General features: G+C 43.4%; 1 protein-coding gene across 1 annotated transcript in view; it reads right to left on the bottom strand.

Annotated features, from left to right (window-relative positions):
• Window positions 1–3,720: 3,720 nt before the first annotated feature.
• abca3b (ATP-binding cassette, sub-family A (ABC1), member 3b) overlaps window positions 3,721–26,642 on the bottom strand; it is a 52,879-nt gene continuing 29,957 nt past the window's right edge. The window contains exons 11-31 of the mRNA XM_080009259.1: window positions 24,984–25,130; window positions 24,639–24,768; window positions 24,078–24,232; window positions 23,775–23,930; window positions 23,396–23,606; window positions 21,990–22,140; window positions 19,091–19,189; window positions 18,280–18,478; window positions 17,260–17,566; window positions 16,420–16,693; window positions 14,546–14,750; window positions 13,379–13,598; window positions 12,662–12,820; window positions 10,991–11,163; window positions 8,639–8,770; window positions 7,914–8,108; window positions 7,223–7,410; window positions 6,935–7,105; window positions 5,637–5,839; window positions 4,967–5,040; window positions 3,721–4,534 (exon numbers count right to left, since the gene is read on the bottom strand). Of these exons, the coding sequence (XP_079865385.1) occupies window positions 4,397–4,534; window positions 4,967–5,040; window positions 5,637–5,839; window positions 6,935–7,105; window positions 7,223–7,410; window positions 7,914–8,108; window positions 8,639–8,770; window positions 10,991–11,163; window positions 12,662–12,820; window positions 13,379–13,598; window positions 14,546–14,750; window positions 16,420–16,693; window positions 17,260–17,566; window positions 18,280–18,478; window positions 19,091–19,189; window positions 21,990–22,140; window positions 23,396–23,606; window positions 23,775–23,930; window positions 24,078–24,232; window positions 24,639–24,768; window positions 24,984–25,130 (3,687 nt within the window). The 3' untranslated portion in view covers window positions 3,721–4,396. The remainder of the gene's footprint in view (window positions 4,535–4,966; window positions 5,041–5,636; window positions 5,840–6,934; window positions 7,106–7,222; window positions 7,411–7,913; window positions 8,109–8,638; window positions 8,771–10,990; window positions 11,164–12,661; window positions 12,821–13,378; window positions 13,599–14,545; window positions 14,751–16,419; window positions 16,694–17,259; window positions 17,567–18,279; window positions 18,479–19,090; window positions 19,190–21,989; window positions 22,141–23,395; window positions 23,607–23,774; window positions 23,931–24,077; window positions 24,233–24,638; window positions 24,769–24,983; window positions 25,131–26,642) is intronic.

The raw sequence follows: 26,642 nt of genomic DNA, 5'->3' as shown, positions 1-26,642 counted from the left end.
CCTGACAGCTGGATAACATTGATCATCTCATTACAATGGCACCTGTCAAGGGGTGGGGTATATTTGGCAGCAAGTGAACAGTCAGTTCTTGAAGTTGATGTGTTGGAAGCAAGAAAAATGAGCAAGCGTAAGGATCTGAGTGACATTGACAAGGACGAAATTGTGATGACTAGATGACTGGGTCAGAGCATCTCCAAAATAGCAGGTCTTGTGGGGTTCCTGGTATGCAGTGGTAAGTACCAACCAAAAGTGGGCCAAGGAAGGACAACCGCTGAACCGGCGACAGGGTCCTGGGCACCCAAGGGCTCATTGATGCACATGGGGAGGAAAATGTAGTATGTCTAGTGCGATCTCACAGAAGAGCTGCTGTAGCACAAAATGCTGAAAAAGATAATCCTGCTATGATAGAAAGGTGTCAGGACACACAGTGCATCAGAGCTTGCTGCATAAGGGGCTGCATAGCTGCAGACCGGTAGGTGTCCATGCTGACCCTGCCCACCCAAAAAGTGCCTACAATGGGCACTTGAGCGTCAATGCCGGACCATGGAGCAATGGGAGAAGGTGCCTGGTCTGATGGATCACTTTTTCTTCTATATCATGTGGATGGCTGGGGTTAGGGTACGATCCGATCAAGCATCTGTGGGATGCGTTAGAACCACAAGTCTGATCCATGGGGGGCCCACCTCGCAACTTACAGGACTTAACAGATCTGCTGCCAACGTCTTGGTACCAGATACCCCAGGACACCTTTAAAAAGCCGATAAAGGTAAAAAGACAATATAAAACCAATTTAAAAAAAAAGATTACATAAAAAAAGTCTGTAAAAATAGGATGCTGCAAGCCTTATCTCCTTTGCATGGCAAATTATTGTATGGTATGTTGACCCCATATTATAACCCGCTATCTCGCACATTTCTAAAATGGCCATGAGCAGCCAAATAAGTTGAAAAAACCTTTCTATAAGGCAAATTTGTTTTCCAGATTTGTGTTCCTTTGTGTTTCTTTTATCTCTCAACGTATTTTCAAAACCGAGTTTGATTTATAAATAGTGTAAAAATGTTAAACCGTGGAGTTAAATATTCCCATTAGATTACATGGGGAAACGCAGTTTACTTACCGAGACGCTGAACAGCGCTGAACAATGCTGATCGATGGCTTCCTTTAACGCGACAGTCCAGGTGATGATCATTCATCCATATTCCATGTGATGTGAAGTCACAATGTGAAACCGCTTGACAGAGTTCATCCTTTAAACTGTACTACATTTACACACTCACACTGACGTCACTTCTGTAAACAAGCCAAGGATCCAACTCCTGGATCCTGTGAAAACATCCATCTCCATGTTGTTATGGATTAGGAGAAGTGGGTGGTGGAAGCTCTAAATCATATCGCGGACCTTAATCTGACCAGTGCGATAGATCCAAGTCAGTGTAAGCAGCGCATACTGGACTTCATTTTTCGCAATGATAGTCAGTTCTCTGACAGCGATGCTGAATCTGATATCGGCGTTATCCCGGACTTGGAGAACATTTCAAACAGCGGATTTCAACCTGAATGTGTGTGTGCAGATGAGGCTTTTACCTGTTGCTGGTTGATTAATCAACGATTAACTAGCCAGTGCGCCTGGTGCACTTCTACTTTGATTCGCAGCTGTGTGCCTGATAGAGCCGGTGTGAATTGCAACATTGATTAACATGGCGCCGTATCTGAGGGATTTAGGAATAGAGCTGAGGTACAGAACTTTTCAAACCAGGCTAAATTGCATATGATTTGTACCCATTCAAATGGTAAACACTGGTAATGAAACACTGAATGTTATAACTTTTATCTAATGGCCTTTAAAAACCACAACAATGTTGCCCTCTTGTGGTGTCCAAATAGTTCGTTTGACCTCTTATTGGTGTGTTTTCTTTGTTCTGTACTTTAATGTGGCGAAAAATGCTCTGAACTGACTGAAAATGAATCAATAATAAACACGGCAGGGCTATTGTGTTTTATCAGTAATTATGACAGAATACATTCCAGTATTCATGGCAGTAAATATACTATTATGCAGTTATTTTCACCTCATTCATTTTAATTCAGGCATCAATCTTCCAGACACACTCAATGAGATGCGGACGTGAGACTGCCTTGGCTTCCATTTGCATGAAGCAGTATTTTTATTTAAAAAGAATAGCAACAGGCCTAAGTCGGCCCAGATGTTCCTAGTACAATACAGTACATGTGAATAACATGATTCCCTTTTTTAAATACACAATAATTCAGCATGTTTGAATATGTCATTATCCACGCAAAACTACTCAAAATCGGATTCAAGTCAGGGGTATAATGAAAATGCAGTTGTGCAAATATGTACATAAACTAGGTGAATGTGTAAGTGGTCAATATCCATATATCATTAACATCGCTATATGGTACTTCCCTACAGGTCTGGTGCTAAGCCTGCATTTCCTTTTTTTATTTCTTAATCAAACAAGTTTCTAAACGATATTGAGCAAACTGTTAACAATGCCGATCAATTACTTGAGCACTTTCCCGTCTTTAAACAATAAATACATTCATTCAGCTCCTGTCCAGAGAGTAGGAATGATACATGGGTACATCCGGAGTAATTGTTAGTTTAACAATAAGCAGAATAGCCCTACGCAGCAACTAGAGGAAAGAGCCGAGAAAGATATTGTTCGGTTAGAGACTCCATGAGAAACATTTGTAATATTGAAATGGTACTTCTGCAAGTACAAACAAGTTATAACGGGACAGAAATGTCATTATGGCAATACCATACATACATACATACATACATGTATATATATACACATATATATATATATACATATACATATTTATATATACATATATATGTGTACATGTGTATATATATGTATATATGTGTGTATATATATATATGTATATATGTGTGTACATGTATATATATATATATATATGTGTGTGTACATGTGTGTGTGTATATATATATATATATATACACACATACATCACACACACACACACACACACACACACACACACACACACATACACATACACATACACACACACACACACACACACACACACACACACACACACACGTTTCATAATCTTACTTTTGATTTGCAATGGTGTATATGAGAATCGGGGATTCTTGTTGCGCACACCATTTGAAATTAATAGCTGCAGGAAAACAGAACCGTATGAAAGTGACAGAAATCTTCTTCTGAAGGACCAAAAAAGCAATCCCCGCAGTCAAGTGAGACTTAAAGACGTTTCAGCAAACATGACATGAAGAAGCGGCATTCCAAAATGTGCCGAGATGAAACAAAACAAACATTCTAGCTTAAGGGGACAAGTTGCTTGCTACACATTCTTTTTAGAGTGTACCAAATATATACTCCAAATACATGGTTTTTCCAGGGTGATTGCCCAATGTTTCTTCCCCCGGTGTCATGATTTCCACGACCTAAGACTAAGTAACTCACACATGCAACCTTCTTGTATGTGGAGATGAATGAAAAAGTGTTTTATTTTAGGTACCATGGATATATTATACATTATATACATATATATACACACACACACACATATGTGTGTGTGTGTGTGTGTGTGTGTGTGTATATATATACATATACACACACACACACACACACACACACACACACACACACACACACACACACACACACACACACACACACACACACACACACACACACACACACACACACACACACACACACACACACACACGGTAAAAACACAAGGCTGCTTTTAACCGTAATCTGGCATTCAGTATTTAGTATTTAGGCAAAACAAAGGAAAATGCAGATTTCTTTAAATAAGGCTGCTGGGTGTGTGCTGAGCAGGCATTGGACGGAGTGGTTCATAGTGTTGAGATCGATCGCATCAAAAATAAGAAATTCTCAGACAAAAACAAATAATCAAGTGTTTGGACAAAATTATAAATAAAAAAAGATAATGCTCACACACGCATAAGTGCATACACAACCTAAACCCCATTAGTTGCACACAAAGCAGAGTAGTACACATTTATCATCACACCTTTAGTGGGCGGTGTTGAAGTCTGCTGTCAACCCCCATCCCTCAACGATTCCGACATGACAGATTTGGGAAGACATAAATGACCGAACAACAACAACGACAACAAAAAACCGAAAAGACACACCGGGGTGATGCTACCGGGAGTGGAGGCTGTGGTTTGGGACCGGAGAACTGGAGGTTCTCCGGGTCCACGGCCACGAAGCAGCGTCTCTCCTCCACCGGGGACCAGCGGTCATAGGCCTCGCGTGTGTCGCGTCCACGGATCCACGCAACATTTCGCAAAAGGGGATGGACACGATGCGGCGGAACGGACAGGCGCGTTTCCCCGCTCTTAGGTGTACTTCCTGGCGCTCTCGGCGCAGTGCTGGAACTGCGCGAAGCTGAGGAACACCTGCTCCAGCGATATCTGTCCCACGCAATAGTCCTCGATACAGTATTTCTCTTTGGCCGCCTCCAGGGTGCCGAACACCTGGGGAACAGGAGAGATTGGCTAAAATGTCAAATAAATGAACCTGAGGGTTTCCAAAATAAGCCCCCTGGGATACGAATAGCAGGTTCCAGTTTCTGCATATCTTCAATAAAGATAAAAACTAAAGAAGCAGATTAATGACACGGTAATCACAGTTTTACACCTTAGGATGTTAGGAGTTGTAAATATACCCAATACTGAAATGCTGACAAATGAGATATTCTTTTTTCCTTATATTTGTAATAATATAATGTACGCAACAGAATGCAGCTTATTCACATTTGTGTGAAGTTGATTTGTGCTTTTCAGATGACCCATTTTTTTTCAACTGCTCCTCAACTTTCAACGCAGGCTGGGTAAACAAGAGACAGCAACAAAGGCATGTGTTTTTATTTTTAGTATGTTCAGGGTATTTCTGTGCGAGTCGCTTACCTGTGCCCAGGTGAGACTTCTGTCCATCAGGTGATAGTGCACCATGCCCTGGTGCTCATCCTTCAGTAAACTTCCTGCAGCGAGTGAATCAAACCTTGGTTAAATATTGTCTCTCAGCCTCTGTGGACCAGTGGTTCACAAACATTTTTTCGCCTCAGAGACCCCCAAAATTATTCAAGTCAGGCCATCTCAGGCCAGCCACCCTATTTAAAAGATAATACCCCCCCCCCCCCCCCCCCAAGGTATTCATTAGCGGTTGTTTTTGTCTGAATTGGTTCCATTTTCGTGGTAGAGAGAACGGTAGAGGAGAAGGTTTTTAGGGCATTCAATTCATTACAACATATTCATTTTGAATTTAACTATCAATTTGAACAAACATGTGCATATTTACACCATATTTATTGGTTTAATTAATATTGACTATTAAACATTTGCCTCAAATCACCCAAGGCCTCGTGACCACCCTCTGTGATTTCTGGCGGCCCCCTGTGGGGGTCTGGCAAACTAACCACGAGACCCTAGAGTGGAGCTTAGTAAAATATAGCTGGAATGTTCACATCCTGAGCAATACCATAAAGTTTGAGATTTCACGAAGATATTCCTCTAAAGTTACCTCCCACTCCTCACTCTGCACACGCTAAAAAGCTCCATGACCATGCAGTGATCTGACCTGGGAAGGTGCTTTCGATAAAGTCTTTAAAAAGCTGCAGCTCGCGGTCGCCGTCCTCCGCCTCGCATTCGGTGTGCACTTTGGCCAGCAGCGTGTAGCCACTGCCGAACTTGCTCTTGAGGTGCTGGGGGCTGCCCAGGCACTTGAACTGGCCGTTGACCATCACGGCCAGCCGGGTGCACAGAGCCTCACACTCCTCCATGCTGGAGAGAGGAAAGGGAAAGCAGGGGGTGAGACCAACACATTAAGACGCACTATGCTAGAAATACTCCTTGTTGGGGGTTTTTTTTTGGTTGTTTTTTTTTTTTTTTTTTAATGGCGGCAATTGAACATCTTTAAAGCTCAATACATAGTAATAATGCTGGAATAACATTGTAGATCACTTTATTAATTTAGTAATAACATAATAAGACTTAGACTTACTCACCCATTGTTTTCCCATATTATTGTATACAGCTTTATCCTGTTCAGTATATCCATCTATATTTATATTATCTACCTACATTGAAACAAATGACGCGATGTGTCGGCGTTCGTCTGCATCGTACTTATGCGACAGTGGTTATAATTTCCGTACATATAAGGACCTTGGCACTCTTTACCAATGGCGGGTTACATAAGCATCCATTACAGCTAGGTAGCAAGTATCACTTTCATTACCAGCTATCCATTGTTTGTTTGTTGATGTATCAATAAACATGTTCTACCATTTAAAAAAAGTTTTTTTTTTTTTTTTTTTTTATATTCACAACACGACTGGTGAAAATGAAAACCAAAGTGCGCCTTTAAACAATGGCACCGTGGGATGCAATCATAACACGTATCGGAGAAACCAATCATCCAACACCGATCCGTCCTCCACGCAGCGCGTTTTGGCCTCCATCAATAACTACGCCGGGGCCGAAAATCTGGGAATAGGAACAGTTCAGAACCATTTCATTCCAAACCGTGCATAGTGGAACTGCGACGGTAACCTTTGCCAACCGCACTGAGAACTGTTGGGCCTGACCGTGGAAACTATTGCCTTTCAGATGAACTCATCCAGTGCGCAGAATCCCATTTTGTACATGCCCTGTATTTTCGTATATTTTCCTTTTTGGTTTTATTAGACAGTCAAGCTCTTTTTTATGCCAATTGTCTGTACAGTAATGCACCAACCAATGCTCCTGTCCTGACAAATTCCCTGTACATGAAAACCCTCTTGGTCGAATCTCGGAAAATCTGGAATCTGAGAAACCGCCGTTGACCTAGTTACCATTGACCTTGAACTAACCCACCGGACAGTGCATCGAGCCTACCTGTGAGAGGTCATGATTATGGCCTTCCCAGATTCCCGTGTGCGCGTAACAGCGTCCCAAAGAAGCCTCCTGGCCACGGGGTCCATCCCAGTCGACGGCTCATCCAGAAAGATGACCGGAGGCCCCCCAATCAGGGCGATGCCGGCACTCAACTTCCTCTTGTTTCCCCCACTACGGAAAGTTGGAAAAAAAAAAAAATGTTGAGAAAGGAGGAAGTCGCAGTCAGTCAATACGAATGGTCGCTCCAGAATAAAAAGAAAGACTAATTTCTGTTCAGCTTCTGTGTACCTGTAGCTGCGGACCAGTTTGTCGGCGTGGGGCTCCAGCAGCAGAGACCTCAGGACATTCTCCACGCAGCCCGACACGTACTTCTCTGGGATTCCTCTGAGCCGGGCGTACATGCTGAGGGTCTCTCTTCCCGTCATGTGGTCCAGCACGGCGTCAAACTGTGGGCAGTAGCCGATCCGCTGCTGTACCTTCAAGGCCAAGATTCAGAAGATTCCCTTATCTGACGCATAGAGACCCTAACCCCTACCCCTTAACCCCTCAACACTAACCCCAAGTAGAGTTAAAGTGGTAATCCTAGTATCCATAGTGATTATTTTGTTGCAAAAAAAAGTTCCATATTGGATAATAATTTAGCTGCCACTTCTTAAGAATTAGTAAACTATATACACTATACACTGTATCGTATAGGTTGTTGCGGTCAGCAAACAAAAAATATCCCCTCCACCTCAAGAAACCAAGCACAAAAACAAACAAATAAATCGATCTGAAGAAGGCCAACTTCGGCGAAAAGAAAGTGAGCGTCTGAGAGTAAAGATGGGGATAAACCCGGATGTTTCAAATAAAGTTGCAGTTTTGAAAGGAATTCTGGGCAGTGTAATACACCAATCAGAGATGATCCCCCATGGACCACCACTTTAATAATATATTTTTGAATTCCATACGCAGACGACTGCATCCAGTATTTGCTCACCTTCTTGATGTCCCTCAGGACGCTGTAGCCATCGATGAAGGCGTCCCCGGACGTGACGCTCTCATCCCCGGTCAGCATCTTGAACGTGGTGGTCTTCCCCGCTCCGTTAAAGCCCAGGAGGCCAAAACACTCCCCTTTGCCCACGGCGAGGGACAGTCTGTCTACAGCGAGGAGCGACTCCCCACTGCTGTACACCTGATGGACGGAGATCACACCACCTCCAGCTTTTATTAAAAAGTCACAGACAGTCACACACGTGGAAATATTTAAGGACGTTTCAGTCTGTCAGTCAGTCTCTATGTCACACACACACACACACACACACACACACACACACACACACACACACACACACACACACACACACACACACACACACACACACACACACACACACACACACACACACACTTTACTACTACTAATAATAATAATAATAAGAGTTATACTAGTAATAATAATAATAATAATAATAATACAAATAATATTAATAATAATAGCCTTTATTTTTATTATTTAATAAAAGGCAATCAAATCATAACAATAACAACAATTATAATATCAATTATAAAATGATAAAATAAAAAAACAAGTGAACATTTTATATTCAATTTCACTCTTGGGTCATCAATTTAGACTGATTTAATTCTCAGTATTGAACTAATATCTCACATGCACAGTTGAGGAAAACAAACATAGTAATAGCACAGTAACCAACTAGGTACCTTAGTGAGCTCCTGCAGGATGAGTGGACTGCCAACCATGGACTCCACCACGGGCTGACACTCCAGAACCTTCTTACGCTCATCGGCCACATCCCTGTCCTCGGGATGCAGCACCGCGTCCTCCATGTGGCGCTAAACACACGCGCACGCACACACTTTTATTTTCTTATATAAAAAAGCCTGTAATGTATGGGCAGATTTTAGATGACTCACATTACTGTATCTGAGCAGATAATTCTGTATCTATACTTATTGTTGACCATTTCCAGATTTGCTAGTTCTACTTATGCATTAGTATTTATAATGTGACACTGAATCCACACTACTTTTGGAACAAGCATGATTGCCGCTTGTTGCAGCAGCTTCATTCTGTGTTTTCAGAATTTCATTTGAACTTTCTCAGCTTTCTTTCCTAGTCTGGCTACTTCCTTTTAACTTTGTGTAGCTAGATGAGTAGATAAGTGTTATCTTATCGCATTTTAGTATCTCTTTCTCGACTGCTCTTTTTTTTTTTTGCTGCTGAAATGCCTGAATTTCCATCTGGGGATTAATAAAGTCTTCTATTATGAAAGCAACAGTCCATCCCCATGATTACATCTGCAATTTTGTTTCATTTGAAAGTGGCAGTTGGATAATTCTGCCGATTAAATACAAAAGTAACTGATCGAGGGCTTGACGTCAAAGGGCCGTAATTGACACCTTGGGGCGAAAAATAGTTTTATATGCAATTTGAAAACTCTTGATGAGCTCTATCAAGTAAAATAACAGTCACCATAATTTTATTTCTTTCCAATTAAGATTGAAAGATGAAACCTTAAATTGAGTTTGGTGCAAAAAAAAGGCACAAGTGCTTTGAGCTTGGTGGAACCTTTTTTATGCATTTATCTTTTAACATAGTAATTCACTTCAGTCCAGACAGGGAGTGGCTAAAAGGAAGGAGGAGGAAGATTCCCAGTGGGGTGATGGTTGCTGGGCCAGTGAGGAGGCAATAATTACAATTTTATCATCGCATTTACAATATTTTTTTTCATCGCTATACTTGCTGCAGAGCTGGCCACTTGTGACTCACACACACATAGCCCATTAGATAAAAACCACCGTGGCCCAAAATAAGTCTATATGCTTCTGACATGTGATCTACATGTAGCACAGCCTTTTAATTTCAAAATAATAGCTGTTGTTTTGTTTTTTTTGTTCTGGTTTTTTTTTTATTACAAATAGCTTTTTTTGTCATGGGAGCACTCAAACTAGGTTTATATAAATATAGGATCTACACCGCGTTGCACCATCTCATGCTGCAAAGAATACCTCTGTGTCATTGGCTCCTATGGGCATAAAAGGAGAGAAACTCATGGTGTGGCCCCCATCCTCCCCTGACCTCAACCCTAATGAGAACCTTTGGAGCATCCTCAAGCAAAAGATCTATGAGGGTGGGAGGCAGTCTGCATCAAAACAGCAGCTCTGGGAGGCTATTCTGACATCCTGCAAAGAAATTCAAGCAGAAACTCTCCAAAAACTCACAAGTTCAATAGATGCAAGAACTGTGAAGGTGATATCAAAGAAGGGGTCCTATGTTAACATGTAACTTGGCCTGTTAAGATGTTTTTGATTGCAATAGCTTTTGATTTCAGTAAATATGACCTCCTAATGCTGCACATTCAACAAATGACCATTTTCACCTATAAAATGTTTTGAAACTCTGTTGTGCATAATCATTTGGAACAGCGCCTTTTGAGTTTTTTATTTTTGAAAGAAATACTGTTACCACTGGGAGGTTTGTTCTATAACATTCAAATTATAGCCTAATCGTTGATGACTTGAAAATTATACTGTCATTTGCATCGACTTTTTAGGAAAATCAGAGAAAAATAATAATTTGGAACGTGGTGTAGTGTTTGGGCCTCTGATTTCAAAATAAAGGTAGTTGAACTTTTATTTTGAAATCAAAAGGCTGTGCAACATGTAGTTTATGTCCTAGTATTATAATGTTGTTATTATAATGAGTGTTATTGAATTTGGAATTTTAAAAATGTAATGGAAAAGTCCTTGAACTTTTATTTTTTACAGATTTCTTCGTGATTATTTTCAAACCGATGCACACTGAAAAAGATTGTTGAGGTTGTACAATAGTTGTTCAAAGCTTTAGAGCTAAAACTGTCAATTTAGTCCATTACGGACCGTAACACCCATTTTTTCTTATACTTTCACAAAGTAATGATTCTTCCATGCCAGTAAAAAAATTGATACTCTTCATACCTCTGCTGCTCCAGTAAGTGATAATAGTTCAGCTTTATTTCTCCTCTTATGATCTGTGGTATTTTTCAAAAGAAACACCCAAAACCGTCTCGCTACCTGTTTGCGTCTGCGGGCCAGAGAGCCAAGGAAATGCTTGAGGGTCCGTAAGCACTGCAGCTCGATGACGAAGAGCAGAACTATGAAGACCACCCCCTGCACCGAGAAGGCCACCAGGTAGCGCCCCACGCCGGGGTCCCACATGGAGAAGTAGTTCTGCTGGTACGTTACGTCTGAAACACAGCAGCGCAGTGCATCGGTGCTGGAGTTGCAATCATGTCAGAAATACCTGTAAGACTTAAAGTACCAACAACCACATGGCTACAGAGAAGCAGTGTGCATTTATAAATGTAAAAATGAAAAGAATATAATCTAGGAAAATATTAGTGCATTTTAATTTGTACTTTTTTTTTTTGTAAATTGATAGACAGTTTGAGGAATATGTGGCTAGTTTTGCATTTTTCTTGGTTTTACAAATGTAGCTATACTCTCAATTTATCACCCCTAGTTACAAATAATCTCTTGAACTTGAACCCTAAGCCAGTGACAAGTTGAAAATCCAAGCCCCCAAACAGAATGCAGTTGAATAACCCTAATTTATAAGATTTACCACAATTTATCTAATTCTTATTCATTTCAAATTTCTTATCAAATATTGATTCTAATTAATATCAAATATTGATCTTGATTCTTAATATTATATAATTTCAATCTAAAGCGATACTGAACATTGTGTCAAACCACAACACCTACAGGCCATAAATCACATTACAGACCCTTCTTATTGCTGCTTGTAATGTGAATTTTGGCCTGTAGGTGTCATGGTTGGAAAGAATTTAGCAATATCGCCTCATACAGCTAGCGTCTGGGTCATTACATAAAAACAGTGATGATGATACACATCACTCGCTACTTTAAAAGAGTAATGCATTACTTAATTACCCTGACAATGCATCTCAGGCGATGTTGTAGTTTTAAGTGTCATATCTCCGTATAAGTTTTAAATGTCATATGCACGTGCGACGCATGATTGTTCACTGACTGCAAAATTTGTCTTACTTCACCGACCACCACAATACATATAGAGACAGACAGACATTCCTTCCTTTATTAGTTGGATATAGAACTTATGTAGGCTCACGCAAGTGACGAGTAGGGCTGCAGATAGTCCTCTATAATCACATTCAAATTTGTATGCTTTATTATTTTTAATATTCAAATAAATTCAAAATGTTCACACTCTCTCTTGTACACACAGTGAAACACCGGAGGAGAGGGAAATGTGTTGGCATGGACTTGGCACACCGTTACCGGGAATATTTCTTTCTAATGTGCGTTTACTGTGCAACAAATTGGATTAACTTATTTTGAACTTTATTTATACATCACATGTGAATTGATTCGGTAACTTTAGCCAAAACATCTATAATCAATTAGTTATTCATTATTTATAAAAAAAAACAAAAAAAAACACAATAGATCGAATACCGATATTTTTTTTTTTTATATTCTAATTCTACTTGAATTTCAAATGTTGTTCCTACAGCCCTAGTAACGGGTAACAACATAATTGTTTGATTAGTAACTGTAAACTGTATTGTGATTACTGAATTTAGAATAGTAATGTGTTACATTACTCGTTACAGATAAATGTAATATGATTTTTAGTAACGCATGACCCCCAACATTGCATTCAGCGCTGCAAATAATGGGTGTTAACAGTGTACTCACTGTAGATCTTGCAGATGGTCTCCGTGAAGGGGTTGGACGTGCAGAAGGTGATGAGCTCATAGTTCTGATAGAACTGGCTGAATGACATGCCCAGGCAATAGTTGGGGAAGATCAGGAAGACCTTGTCCAGCAGGTGCGACAGGTCCTGCAAATTTAGCTCTGGAGCGGGAGAAGTGAGAGTCAAATTAGAAGAGGGATGCGGAGGAAGAGAGGAAGGGCTTGAGGGGCTTGTCCTTTACTTGAATTTAATTTGTCTGCAAGCAATAAAAAAACTAAACACACACCAATACTTGAGCTACTCCAACAGAGATAGATAGACAGACAGATGAAGCTCACATCAAAAACAATAGGCAATTGTAATAATGTAATTGAATAAAATAAAAAACAAATAAGCAATATGCAATAAAAATAAAAATAAACAATAAAAATAAAGAAAATAAACTAAAATAAACAAGAAACAAGAGAGATTTGGCACTATACACTAAACCTCAGATCTTCAATTCAACAATAAACAATATAATACCCTTTTGTCCAATCCGTAAATAAACAATAAACAATCCAAATATACCTAGAAATCAACAATAAATAAGAAAAAGTAAACATAAAAAGAACATTTGGCAATATATATCAAAAAAGTACATTAACCAGACCTCCATATCAACAATTGACATCCGAACAAAAATAGGAACTTGTGGGACTTTTGCCTGGCTCTCTCACCGGGGATGGTCATGATGGTGACAGCCAGGAAGGTGGCCGTGCCGGAGATGATGTTGAAGATGGTGAGGCGCGTGTAGGCAGTGGCGGCCGTGGAGAACAGGAAGCTGAGCAGGTACATGAGCGGTATTACGGCCCAACCGTAGAGCAGCAGCAGCAGCAGAACATCCACTAGGTGGCTCTCTGTAACAAAGGCCTTGACCGCAAAGGCCTGGAACACCACCTGAGAGGAGAGGAAAGCGGGGAGAAGCGTTTGGGAAATATTGCGACCGAGTTATCACCTTGTCACCGTTGGGTCCAAGGCCGGAACTGAAACCATTCGAACCGATCAAATCCATTACCCAAACTGTACAGTCCAGACTTCACGGGGAGTGTTCCATAGGGACATGAAACAAAGCACATGAAAGCATGTCTCTAATGGAGAAAGATGGATTAAATGTCAAACCACTATGTTCCAAAACCCACCAAAACTAGAGGTTTAAGTCTGTACTGTTCAGTTGGAGTAATGGATTGGGACCGGGTCAATTTTTCTCCATTAGAGATATTGAACCAGGCTTCAATGTGTGAAAAATAGGCAGAAAAACAAGTCGCTTTTTTGTTAAATATCTGATATGGCCTTGGATGTGGTTCTTGGCATCAGATCGGGAAATATTCTCCACTACTGTACCCAATTCTCTTGCACAACACCCTCTTTTAGCCTTGTATTGGACAGATATCCAATTACAGTATGCCTATGATGAAATGAACATATCATCAAATGGTTAATTTGTAGTCTAAATTAATCATTTAATCAAATTTAATCATATAGCTTGCCAAACACGGTACAAAATACAAGGGTTTTGTTCTGATCTTATCACCCAACCCTCATGAGAATTAACATATGGAAATATCCCGCTATTCCACCAAGGTACAGGAACTAAATGAGGAACCATTTTTAGGCCACAAACCTCCTGAAACGGGAACCTTGGCAGTTGGTTACCCTTCTCCTGGAAAGTACAACCGCACTTGCAGTTACTTTTTAGGGAACAAATTTTGAACCCCCCCCCCCCCCGAAACAGAGGCCTAAGTTCCTGAGTACTGGGACGTAAATTCCTGGTTCCTGGGGGGAGTGGAGAAGCCCGGTTATTGGTAAAGAGGCAGGAAAGTTTGGCATCTCTGCATTCTACGTACCAGCATGAGGATGCAGGGCAGCAGGAAGTTGACAAGGTCCCACAGCAGTGCAGAGAACCAGAAGTTTGAGAGGTAGACCCCGCTGACCTGCTGCACGTGCTTGGACTTGATGGAGCGCTCAGTAACCAGCAGCAGGGCAAAGGTGCTGGACAGCGACGCCATGCCGTACATCAGGTTGATGGCTATGGCGAAGCCCATCTGACCCCTGGGGAGGGAGGTGGGGACGGAGAGGCAAAACAGGTCAGGAAAGAAAGAGAATACAGCTTATATCGAGTGCTTCTCAGTCATATCTGGTCTTGCAGGCATTTCTGGCTCGGTAACGGCACCATCGCTTTCTCGCTTGCACCGGTCCATACTTGTTTCTCACCACCTTTTCTAATCCCCACTGCTCAAGGCACTCCGATACCTCCACGTGTCAAATAACGAAATTATCTTTTTTTTTATATATATCTGACTCAGATGTACGGGGCCTGCGATAGCGCCGGTGTACTGTCTGAATGCCCCATGAAAAGATATCACATTGGGCCCCACCGCTCAAACCACCACAGGCCGTGCGAACCCTGCGCAACTGATGCAACCACACACCTCCAGACTCCAATCGACCCTTTCAAAGCTTTAAATAACTTTACCTTTGCAGGCTTGTAACTCTCTTGTAGTCTAATAGTTACTGTACGATACTCACAGACAGTGAGCTGTGAAAATATAACACTGCGCAGACATGCATGCAACATTCTGCACACAGTGAAATTCACTATTTGATGGAGGACTGATATGCCGATATAAGAAATGGCCATCTTTTACGATCCAAATGTTTTTGTGTAAAGTTCTTGAGTGGAAAATTCTCTTAACATTAATGAATAACTTGAAATAAATATAACTTAACCTCCTCAATTCAAATACATTAACATTATCATATATAGAATGATATAACAAACAAAAGTATAAAATCTGCAGCAGAGATTTGAACTAAGCATCCATACCGACTAGATATTAAGCAGATGTAAAAGTGGAAATAGAAAACAGAAAAACAAAATGGAAATGGAAATGAAAAGGCCTGACGGTTGTGCTAGAGGAAAGGTCAAGTGGTCACCAAATCAATAGGTTTCTTCCAATTGGGGTATTGATTGTGCACAGCAAATTTTATGGCAATCCAGCCATTACAGTACTTTGAGATATATGTAGTTCTCAGTCTGTTCTTGTTCTCAGCCTGTGGGCATCGTGTGTAGTGATTCAATATCCATAGCCATGCCTTTGAAACACTCTGAACTTTCTGTGAAGATATTAAGTAACTAATGTTAGGGGAGCAAAACGAGCCTATTTCACGATGGACCAAGGTTAATTTCCACCACTCACGGACTACACCCAGCTTCCTTCTTTGTGAAAAATTGGGTGACATACTGTCTCTCTTTCTTTTCTTTCTCCTGGCTCTCTTTTCTTCCTTTTTGTTTTTTTGGGAAGCCAGACTTTTCTTTCGGGAGCTGAGACATGATGTTCCGTCGGCACTCCTCACTCGCAATTCGCTGCTTGCAAGTACCGTTCGTGCCTGGTTTGGGGGCAGGACCGAACCGTTTAATGAAAATAGAGGTGGGGAGGGGGGGCAGAGGCTTTCTGGATTTTACTTTTTGCCAAAAACAAGTAAAAAAAAAAAAGAAAAGAAACTGTTCCAACAGTTTTATTAGTACATTGTAAATAAAATATTTTATTAACGATGATGGGTAAATAATTTAACATTGAAAAAAATGTACCGAATGTTTAGGACCCATCAGTCACTTAGAATTCCCCCCATACTGTGCTGTGTGTGCGTGTACGTGCGTGTGCGTGCGCGTGTGTGCGTGCGCGTGTGTGCGTGCGTGCGTGCGTGCGTGTGTGCTCACTCGGTTAGCTGGCTCTGGGCGAGCTCGGAGAGGTTGCGCGGCATGGGGAAGTTTCCTGTCTGGATGGAGGCGTTGGGGCCAGCCAGCATCCTGAACAGGGCGTTGTCCAGCATAGTGAGCGCGGTGGCAGAGGTGTGGTAGCCCTCGTTGTTGAAGTAGGCCGTGGCCTCCGCGAAGTGACGGCTGCTGCCGCGGAAGGCGGCGCCCACCACGCAGCGCTCGTTGAAGGCCCCGCCTTCCTCCTCTGCCTGGGCCAGGACGTAGTCGGTGAAGTCTGACGGGAAAAGAATAAAGGGAGAGGAGTACGGCTTCCAGTAATAAGTCTAATAAAAAATGAATGTTTAATTCAACCCACAGTAAGCACCAAATAAGATCAGATCTCAGGGCTGGCGGAGAAAGTGTCCACATCAAGCATGGGGCTTGTTTAGTTCCATAGGAAAACAGAGTAAAATAAGATAACCTACATCTAAATATGGATCGCTAGATAAGCTGCATGTAACAGGCCAAACACCTTCAGCGACCCAGGTTTGAATCCAGCCTGTGATGATCAATAACTAATGATTTTTATTTTTTCTGGGTGCAAGTTGTTGCGCCCCCCTCGAGATGGCGGCCTAGGCAGCTATGTCGCATATGGGAAGCATCGCCCCTGTCAACACTGTATGACGACACTGACTTCTCAGGGAAGGGGTGTAAAGGTAAAGCAATCTGTTGATTTGGCCACTTATTATAGAAAATTTGCGGCAATTTTGCAAAAAATGATTGCAGGGCACCACGGGTATTTATACCCATTTCTTCCTTGTCTGTTGGTTGCAGATAGCATTCAGTGATCACCATACTCACCAGTGATGTTGACGTGCTGGCCCAGCTGGCCAGGGAGCTGGGAGACGTAGGAGTCGGCCAGGGCGGCCGCCAGGGGCCCGGCCCCAGGCTCCAGGGCCACAGGGACCCGGGTGGGGCCGTAGCGGCTCAGATCCAACCTGAGCTGGGGGGCCGTCTGGTGGCTCGGGAAGGTGCGCGCCACCACCAGGGCCACCACGGTGAAGACCAGCGGGACCAAGAACTGGGCCACCATCACCTTCCAGTTCCTCCAGGTGTAGAGCGCCCTCTTCAGGAACATTGCGTAGAACTGCTGCAGGTACAGTCTCACCTGGTGGAGAGAAGGAGGAAGACGGTGTCAGGACGGAAAAATAATAGAAATTAGCACAGTGGCGGTGGTGGAAAGTAACTTAGTATAAGCACATTTATGAAGTAACTGTCCTTTACTTAAGTATATTCAGTTTCAACGACTTTCGATTTTTACTCCACTCAAAGCAAACATCTATCATTTTTACCTTACTACATTTCTAACACAGTTGCACAGTTAGTTTAAAATAATAAAATTAATAATCAAGAAATAAATATATATCTCAAAATCTAAAAATATCTGGGACCGGTGATTTTGGAACGCTCATCAATGATTCATCAGGTCCTTGTAATTGCCTATAACTACCTCCACTTGCAAAATGTAATCAGGATCTGCATGAGCACTCATCTGCAGGAAAAAAAACTACAGTAGCACTTTATGTCTTATTATAGGCTCTGGGCACTGGATATGAAGTACTTTTACTTTAAATAATATTTAAAATACAATTAAGTGCAATAACTTATAACATTGCTCTTAAGTAGAAATGTCAATGCGGTACTTTGACTTTTTATGAGACTTTTTATGAGAGTGTTATAAAATTTACTGAAGTAAAATGGTCTTAATGAGGATATCAGAGCTATACTTGACAAACCTCGCACAGCCTCTTTCGCAGCCAAATACAAAACAGCTTTTAAGACTTTCGGGACGCCGACCCAAGTGCTCCATCCCCCTCTCACCCCGGTGTTGAGCTTGATATTGGAGCAGTCCTCGGAGATGAGCGTGCCGCTGTCGGTGAAGTCGGTGGCGTCGGTCATGCCGCTTATGCTGCTGGCGTCGTCCGTGGTCCAGTCGTGCGAGCGCCGCTCGTGCTGGTACTGCAGCGCTGGCAGCTGGATGGCCTGGATGTCCAGACTGGAGTCCACCAACTTCCCCACTCTTAGAGCGCGCGCGCACACACACACACACACACACACACACACACACACACACACACACACACACACACACACACACACACACACACACACACACACACACACACACACACACACCTCATGTTTTTTACAGCATGGACGACACTGCATGTTTATTCAGTTTAGGGGATATTATGTAAGGAATAATTGGTGAAAAAAATAACCCCCTTCAGACAGATATCCTGATTCCGACCCTGTCGGGGATTATTCTGTGATAATGACTGGCTGGGTGCACATTAGCCTGCTTCTTACACCGCTACTTACCAAATAACACAATGTGACAGAATATTGATTCAAAATTATTTTATAACCTTGTAGGTTGTATGCTAATAGTTTAAGAAAAATAGTCCTCAACAATGTAGCTAACACTTGCAACCAAATACCACCTACACTTACTTCGAATAACCTTTGATCCAGTTTCCTAGCCGTTCCCATGACAACCATCATGGCCGCCATCTTTGCAATACTTGTGATCAGCTATTGAGGACCACAAACCTTTTTTGTCTAGATTTGTCAAGTCATATCACACACACACACACACACACACACACACACACACATCTTGTCCAGATACCTGAGGAAGACCTCCTCCATGGTAGTCACTGAAGCTCCATAGCTGGCGATGCCCAGCTCCTCCCTGTTCATCTCCAGCTCAGCGAACAGCAGCTCAAACCTGAGAACAAAGTGGTAAAAAAGAAAGAAGCATCAGAGAAAAGTGATTTTTAGTCTTCCTGGAACCAGAGAGGTGTTAACTAAACGCATTAGAAACTTTTCATATCAATCATGCTCCATTGTCCTCACGAGAAGCTTTTTGGTCTCTTTGCCTTCATGCATTTGTTTGCATGTGTGTACGCAGGCTGGGCAAGCTACGGCAATCAGCGGTCAGTTATTTTTGAATATTATCTTAATAATGACCGTCACGGCAGTCACGGCAACTTCTTCTTCCTGCCTGGATTCACATCCCCCGTTTCACACTGTCTACATTCTAATGCTAACACTATCTAGCAGTGACGCTACACAGGAACTACGATGGAAGGGCTGAAGGGATTAATGCGGATATGTCCAATTTCACATTGATAAATACCGTATTCAATGGATCAGAATCCTCTACAACTCTCCATCTGCTTATGTCATCACCAATGGTTACACCTCACAGCGTTCCACTCTACAACGCGGCACAAGACAAGGATGTCCGCTCTCCCCTTTAGTATTCGCCATCTTTATTGAACCCCTCGCGGCGGCGGCTATCTGTCAAAACAGTAATATTGTAGGCATACAAACAGGAAACTCTGTTCACAAAATCAGTTTGTATGCAGACGATAGCCTACTGTACATACGGAACCCAATATCATCCCTACCGGAGGTGTTCAATCGTATATCTTAATTCTCAGCTATCTCAGACTATTTAATAAATTGGACTAAAACCACAGTCTTACCACTCATTGGGGGGGACTGTAATGCTGCAACCCAGAAACTTCACTTAACCATCACAACGGGCAATATTAGATACCTTGGTATTGATATCTCCCGCAATCTATCAGATTTGTTTACCCTTAACTTCACTCCAAATTTTAATCCCACTCACATTAGCTTCGAACACACACATTGGCACACCAATCCTACTCCGAACACTCCATCAGACCAGGGTCTGCGAGACAGGAGGGGTGCAAGTGATTTGGGTTCAACTTGCCTGAAGGACTCCCACCCCCAACCCCGCAATTTTAACTGCAGTTACCAACAGCACACATTGAGCACTGGGGTTTTCCAGGGTGGCCGTTCGCTGGCGGGTCGGTGTGGGGGTGTGGTTGGCCAGGGGGCGGTCGGGTGGGCCCCAGCTCCCGGCTTGGCTGGAGTCCTGACGGCTTGTGCCTGGTGGCTTATGATGTGCTGCGACCTGGCGGGGCTGCGGAGAGCACCGCCGGGTGCCTTCTGGGGCCGTGATCCGCCCGCGGTCCGTGCCTTGCGCCCGTGGCCCGAGTTCTATGCCGGTGACTGCGTCTTGTGCCTGTGCCTGGGGGTTGGTTGTATGTGTGCGCCCCTGGGGCGCAGGGCCTCCTTGTGCTCCCTGGGACTTGGTCATGCTCCTCCGGCTGGGCGCGGGAGTTGCTCCACGGCCCTCTGGCTTCTCTGGGGCCCGGGGGTCCTCCGTGGCCACAGGGCGGGATACCCGGGGATCTCCTGAAGCTGGGGGTTGTCCGCAGGGCTGTGGAGTTCGGGGGGCTTCGGGGCCCCTTGCGCTGCTTGGAGGCGCCGCAACATAATACCGACCTTCTACACCAGTACCAATGGGGATAAGTCCCAGCAAGCAGGGGTGCTTTCATCTCCTTTCCTCCCTCATTTACTGCCATAACTTTGACAGGAAGAGGCCACGGGACCAGTTGTAGTTCCAGTTTTCCTGGACCTAATTCAGTTTTTCAATACATGTTGTCGTCCACTGTTTATGTTTTTGTGTAAATGTAAATGACCCAAACATGATGAATAGTTCTCCAAAGAGGGGGGTTGGTGGTGGCTCTCCATAACCAAAACTGTGCTCTTGTCATTCTACAGGGCATCCACAGGACAGAGTTATTGCAGCAGTTCTTGATGATGTAAGAATTAATAAAGAGTTACATTGCAGGTTGAGAAGGTGAACTCCACTCTGTCCTGGAAAATGGCATACAAATACTCTGTGTTGTATGCCCAGGATGCTGACAGCACAGGTTAAAAAAAATAAATAAATAGATAAATAATTTATAAATACAGTATTTCCTAAAATGGTGACTGGGACCTTTATTTGCCTAACTGCAGAGGGTGGAATTACAGTTTTCAGATTTGCCTTGAGCACACCACTTCCTGCTTGGAGCGCTAGAGAGCGAGCGCGCTCAGAGTCAGGCATTTGCCCCAAGAAGCGATCTGCTCCGCAGCAGTAGGAAATGGAGTAAATGAAATATATCTACAATAAAAACCCACTGTTTTCATCTGCTTTGTTTGGGAGCCGAGCTCCGCACCGGAACAGCGGTGCCATTACGATCAGTTTTGGTTGAGGCAGGCTTTTATATGTTCTTGTCAACACGCCCCCGGCATTTATTAGAGGCCCTGTTTTTATTTGACTACCGGCTTATATTTGAGTGAGTAAATATGGCATGCTCGTCAAATTTAGGGGCACGTTTTTTGTAGGGTGAAGAGAGTTTGCTATGTTGTTGCGGATCATTTTTTTTAGTGGAAGCTGAAGAAGTGGAAGCCTTGTAGTCGCCGAGGGTGCTTCCATGCCAGGCATACTAGTGATTAAATAATTTAAAATCAATATTCTGTATCAGTGAACTCTTTTATTTAGTAAGAAGTCGTGTACTAAGTGGGATAACATACAGCCAGCCAGACATTGTCGCATCGGTCAGGTGTCACGGTCGGTATCAGACTGAAGGAGCTTATTTAAAGATAATGACCGGCTGGCCTCACATTATCCCTTACACGGATGCTCGAGCGGAGGACCTCACCGGCTGGTGCTCTCCTTGGGCAGGATGTAGGAGAGCTCGGCCCCGGCACTGCTCTCCAGCGTGGCGTCCGGAACGTACATGTGGACGAGGTGTGTGATCCGCGACACGTTGCACAGGTCGTCCTTCACGATCACCATGTGGTATCCAGCGCCTGGCGGGGAGGTAGAGAGCCCGTCACAACTTGGGAAAGATCTCTCTCTCTCTCCTTTTTAGCCTGTTCAGTGTTCACTAGTTGGCACACATATTTACAGTACATTTAACATTACCCCTGACCAGTTCCAAATTTTTTCAGTCGTTATTTTTTGCTAGTGAACAGCTAAAACTGAATTTGACACCACGGCGATACTTAAATTGCTTTATATTTCCCTCCTCTCTCACCAGCGCCTGGCATTTACAGCAGCTCTCCTGTTACTTTGGTTCCTTGCTGATTGTACTGGGTCGATTTTGCCTCGTAAAGTGGGACAGCTCTCCATTATCTTATTGATCTGAGGTAAATATTTTTTTATTCACACTCTGAAACCATTTGAAGTCCATTAGGTCCATATTTCTCAGTTTGACGCCATCACTGTGTGCCCGCGCAGATAAAAACATGGCCTTTACGGTCGGAGTGTTATTTGTGACCGTTGACGGAAATGCATTCAAAGTCAAAAGGTGAAGTGGGTCAATACGGGTCTGAAGCATGAAGATCATTGTCAAGATGGAGGTGCTTTATGGGCCCCCAAAATGATCTATATATGGACAAAAACACAAAGGACAAGGCTTGGGAAGATTGGGTCTCGAGTATGTATTTTGTCATCATCATCAAGTGATTTGTCCGTGGGGAATATTCAGTTCAACCAGTTGGCAAAGGATATTGATGATACTGTATGTAAAAAACAATTATCCATATACATTATCGATAGAAATTAAAAATAAATGATGGTCTCCGGGGACAAAACGGTTACCAACTCCTGGGGGCGGATTCACAAAAGTGTTGAGATAAATCTCACCAACACCTTACATTTCTTTCTTAAGGGCTTTCTTTGAATTTCTTCAATAAGATCTGTTTTTAATGTTCTCTCGAGGTTAGAGTGCAAGTTCTTAAATCTGACCATGAGGCAAAAATGAATTTTAACACAATCATCACTTAAAGAGCTACGGAAAAAGGGTATGATCGCTAAGATGTTCTTTTCAAATCTTTATTTTATTTTTTTTATTTTGTATTTTTTTTAAACCTGTCTGCAAGGTACAGTACAAAAAATATGAAAGCGAAAAAGGGTTAATGCAATCATCACATGAAGAGCTACAGGAAGAGGCGAAGAGCTTTTGAAGGAGTTGTTCTTTTCCAATCTTCTTTAAAGGAGGCACAGCATTAAGTCTTAAAAGACGACTAGGAAGGGTTAAGGGGGGAGTCCACCCTCTCTCACCATATTTATTCTTGAGGAACAGTGGCGAGCCGCAGCACTGCAGCTCTCCAGCGGCCATGATGGCGATGCGGTCCCCCAGCAGGTCGGCCTCGTCCATGAAGTGCGTGGTGAGCAGAATGGTGCGGCCACGCTTCTCGCCCTGCAGCAGGTCCCAGGTGGCACGCCGCGCCGACGGGTCCATGCCCGATGTGGGCTCGTCCAGCATGACCACCTGATGGAAGGAAGGAAGGAGGGAGGGAAGAAAGCAACAACGATGGGAGGAAAAAGAAAGAGAGAAATATATTATCATGATGGCCACTTTTGTATTGTATTGTGTCTAAATGAATGAGTTTAGAATTTCTGCCGAGCCCACAGGAAAAACGTCTCGTGCGGTCCCCACCTTGGCGTCTCCGATGAGGGCGATGCCGATGGAGAGCTTCCTCTTCATGCCGCCGGACAGCGTCTTGGAGCGCGCCTGCCGCTTGTCCTCCAGGTTCAAGATGCCGATGATCCGGTCCACCTCGGCCGGAATCTTGTCTTTGGAGTAGCCTTTCAGCTGGACAGGGGGAGAAAAATACAAAAATATTAAGTCGAGGTGGTGACACACATGCACAATAACTGTGTACTCTTTGTGTGTGTGTGTGTGTGTGTGTGTGTGTGTGTATGTGCGTGTGTGCATGTGTGCGTGTGTGCGTGTGTGCACCTGGGCGTAGAAAAGCAGGTGCTCTCTGACAGTGAGGTTGTCGAACAGCACGTCGTGCTGGGGACAGAGTCCCAGACTTCGGCGAATCAGAGCCATGTCCTGACAGATGTCGTAGCCGTTGATGTAAGCCCTCCCACTAGTGGGGGGAAACAGACCTGGGGCCACAAAAAGAACCACGGCTGAACAAAGAGGAAAAATACATGTACCTGCCTGCTAGTGACGCAAGACTCCCAAACGATTCGTTTGTAGTGAACAAATCTTTAAAATGACTCTGGAGTCACTGTGGTAAAGGAGTCGTTTGTTTGTTTTGTTCACGACTTGGTAACTGAAGAAAGGCAGGCATTTACTGAGTGCGAATATCGGTTGACGTCGCCCGACTCGAACATGGGAAGAGCCGTGATTTCCACAGAATGAAATGATTATTATTATCATTAGAAGATAAATTCCTAACTTTGAGCCAAACTGACTCTTTTTGACTGTCGCTCATCATTCAGGAAATGCCGGTAAGTAAACGCCTGCCTGCCGGCACGCGTTTGCCCGTGTGTTGTTCACGCATGTCACCTGTCAGCATGGACAGCGTGGTGGTCTTCCCGGCCCCGTTGTGTCCCAGCAGCACGGTGATCTGTCCTTCCAGCATGTTCAATGTCAGGTCTCGCACGGCCTGCCGCGTCTTGTTGCCCACTTTGAATTCCTGCCAGGGAGACACAAGAGCACACCTAATTGCTGGAAAATCCAGAACAGGTCTCACAGCAGATTTAACCTTCGTCGCTTATTTCGCCCGCGGCGTCTCAATTTGAGTCTTCAAAAGGGGTTATTTTTGTTCCTCCTTCTGGCAGCCTCGCACCATCTGTGCGCTTTTCAGTTGTTTTCAAAGCAGAGCATATTGCAACAGTCGCGCCCGCTCACCTTAGCCAGGTGCTTGATCTTGACCCCGGAGACAAGCCCGGCCGGCTCCTCCTCAATGAACTCGCCCTTCAGAGCCTTTTCGGCGTCCTCCTCTTCTTCTTTCTCGTTGACTAAGGCCATGCGAGGGCTGCTGCACCAGTAGGAAGGCTGCGGCGACCAGGGAACAAGGGACAGACATGGGAAATGGGAAACTATTGGCACATAAAAAGATGAAGCCAGCTCTCTGGAACAGGCTTTAAATGTTGAATTAACAAAGCATGGAATGGAATCTAGATAGTCGTGGTTGAAAGCCCAAGAAAAGGCCACTGATGTAGTAGACATCAGATAATTATTGGGAACATGAGTGTGCGGAACTTTTAATTTGAGAAGCCAAATTTAGGTTTATTAAACTTTGCTGCAACTCATGACACCCTGAGCGATTTACCTTAATCTAAATTAGAAAGAGCTTCTCAACCTCATATCATGTGGCTGGGCTATATTGGATTTTCTTGGGTAAAGGAAACACAAAACACTTCGTTAAGACCTCCCAAGAGCAACATTAACCTATGGTTCTCACAAAGTTAGGATGAAACTGCTTTAGTCCAAGACGAGGCTTATTCTTCTTATTTTTGATCCCGTCCTCTGACACACATTGAAACAACTGGCTCCAACAAAGGAGGATGGAGATTAAGTTGAAATCCTGACAACAAAGCCCACGTCATAAACGTCACAAACGTTGAAGATGGAGCACAAGAGGATGAAAGGCGAGGATTGAAGAAACAGCCGAGGGAAGTTGTTCATAAAAGGTCAGAGGCAGCAGGGGAGACGTGAGCATTGTCCGAATAAATGGATCTCCGTCCAGTTCAGGGTCTGAACTCAGCGTTCAGAACAGAACCATCTTTGTGTCCAGACAAAATGGCCGCTGAATTTTGCACGAGCCGCGTGAGTCGCGAATGCAGCTCATCCACACCCGACTGGCCGTCTGGGAATCCTGTTGACGGCGGGAACTAGGCTAGATACATTGTCTACATAAAAGTGGGTGTGAAGGCACTTCCTTCCTGTCGCCTTTTCGGCAGGTGAAGCAAATGACTTCCTCTGCTGGTTCGGTCACAACATTCATTGTTTGACTTCTGTGACCTCTCTCACTCTCTCTCTCTGTCTCACTCGTCACCTTCTGCAAGCAACTTTGACGGTTCTTATGGAAATAAATCTGCCTCTGGTGAACAATCAATTCGATTTTCTGAGGCACGACTTACCAGGAGGGCCGAATGGCAATCACATTTATTTTGTTTAAAAAAAAAAAAAAAAAAAATCACATATTTGATACTTATGGTATCAAATGTAACTGATATTTAGGGGGCACTTAAAAAAAACTAAACAATCAATGAATTTGCTTTATGTATGTGCTCCTCTATATGCGCCACTGATCAGGCGCGCATAATAATTGAAAGGCAGCTGCGGTGAATTTGATAAAACAGGGTAGCTAGATGTGGTCAGTAAACTGTCAAGATGGATGAATAGTCACAAAAAAGAACAGAAATTGCAGACCTGCCAACCTTGGGGAAATATATTGAGTACCACAAAAGTGTAACAGGGAGTCTCCGCGGGGTTTGAGTTACTGCAGCTAAATGACTCCATCAGTTATTCACACTATAGCCGTCTCGTAACGAGGATAATCAT

This window comes from Zeus faber (genome assembly GCF_960531495.2).
Source record: "Zeus faber genome assembly, chromosome: 11".
NCBI lineage: Eukaryota > Metazoa > Chordata > Actinopteri > Zeiformes > Zeidae > Zeus > Zeus faber.
The sequence above is the reverse complement of the archived record's forward strand: the minus strand, read 5'-3'. Positions and strand labels throughout refer to the sequence as shown.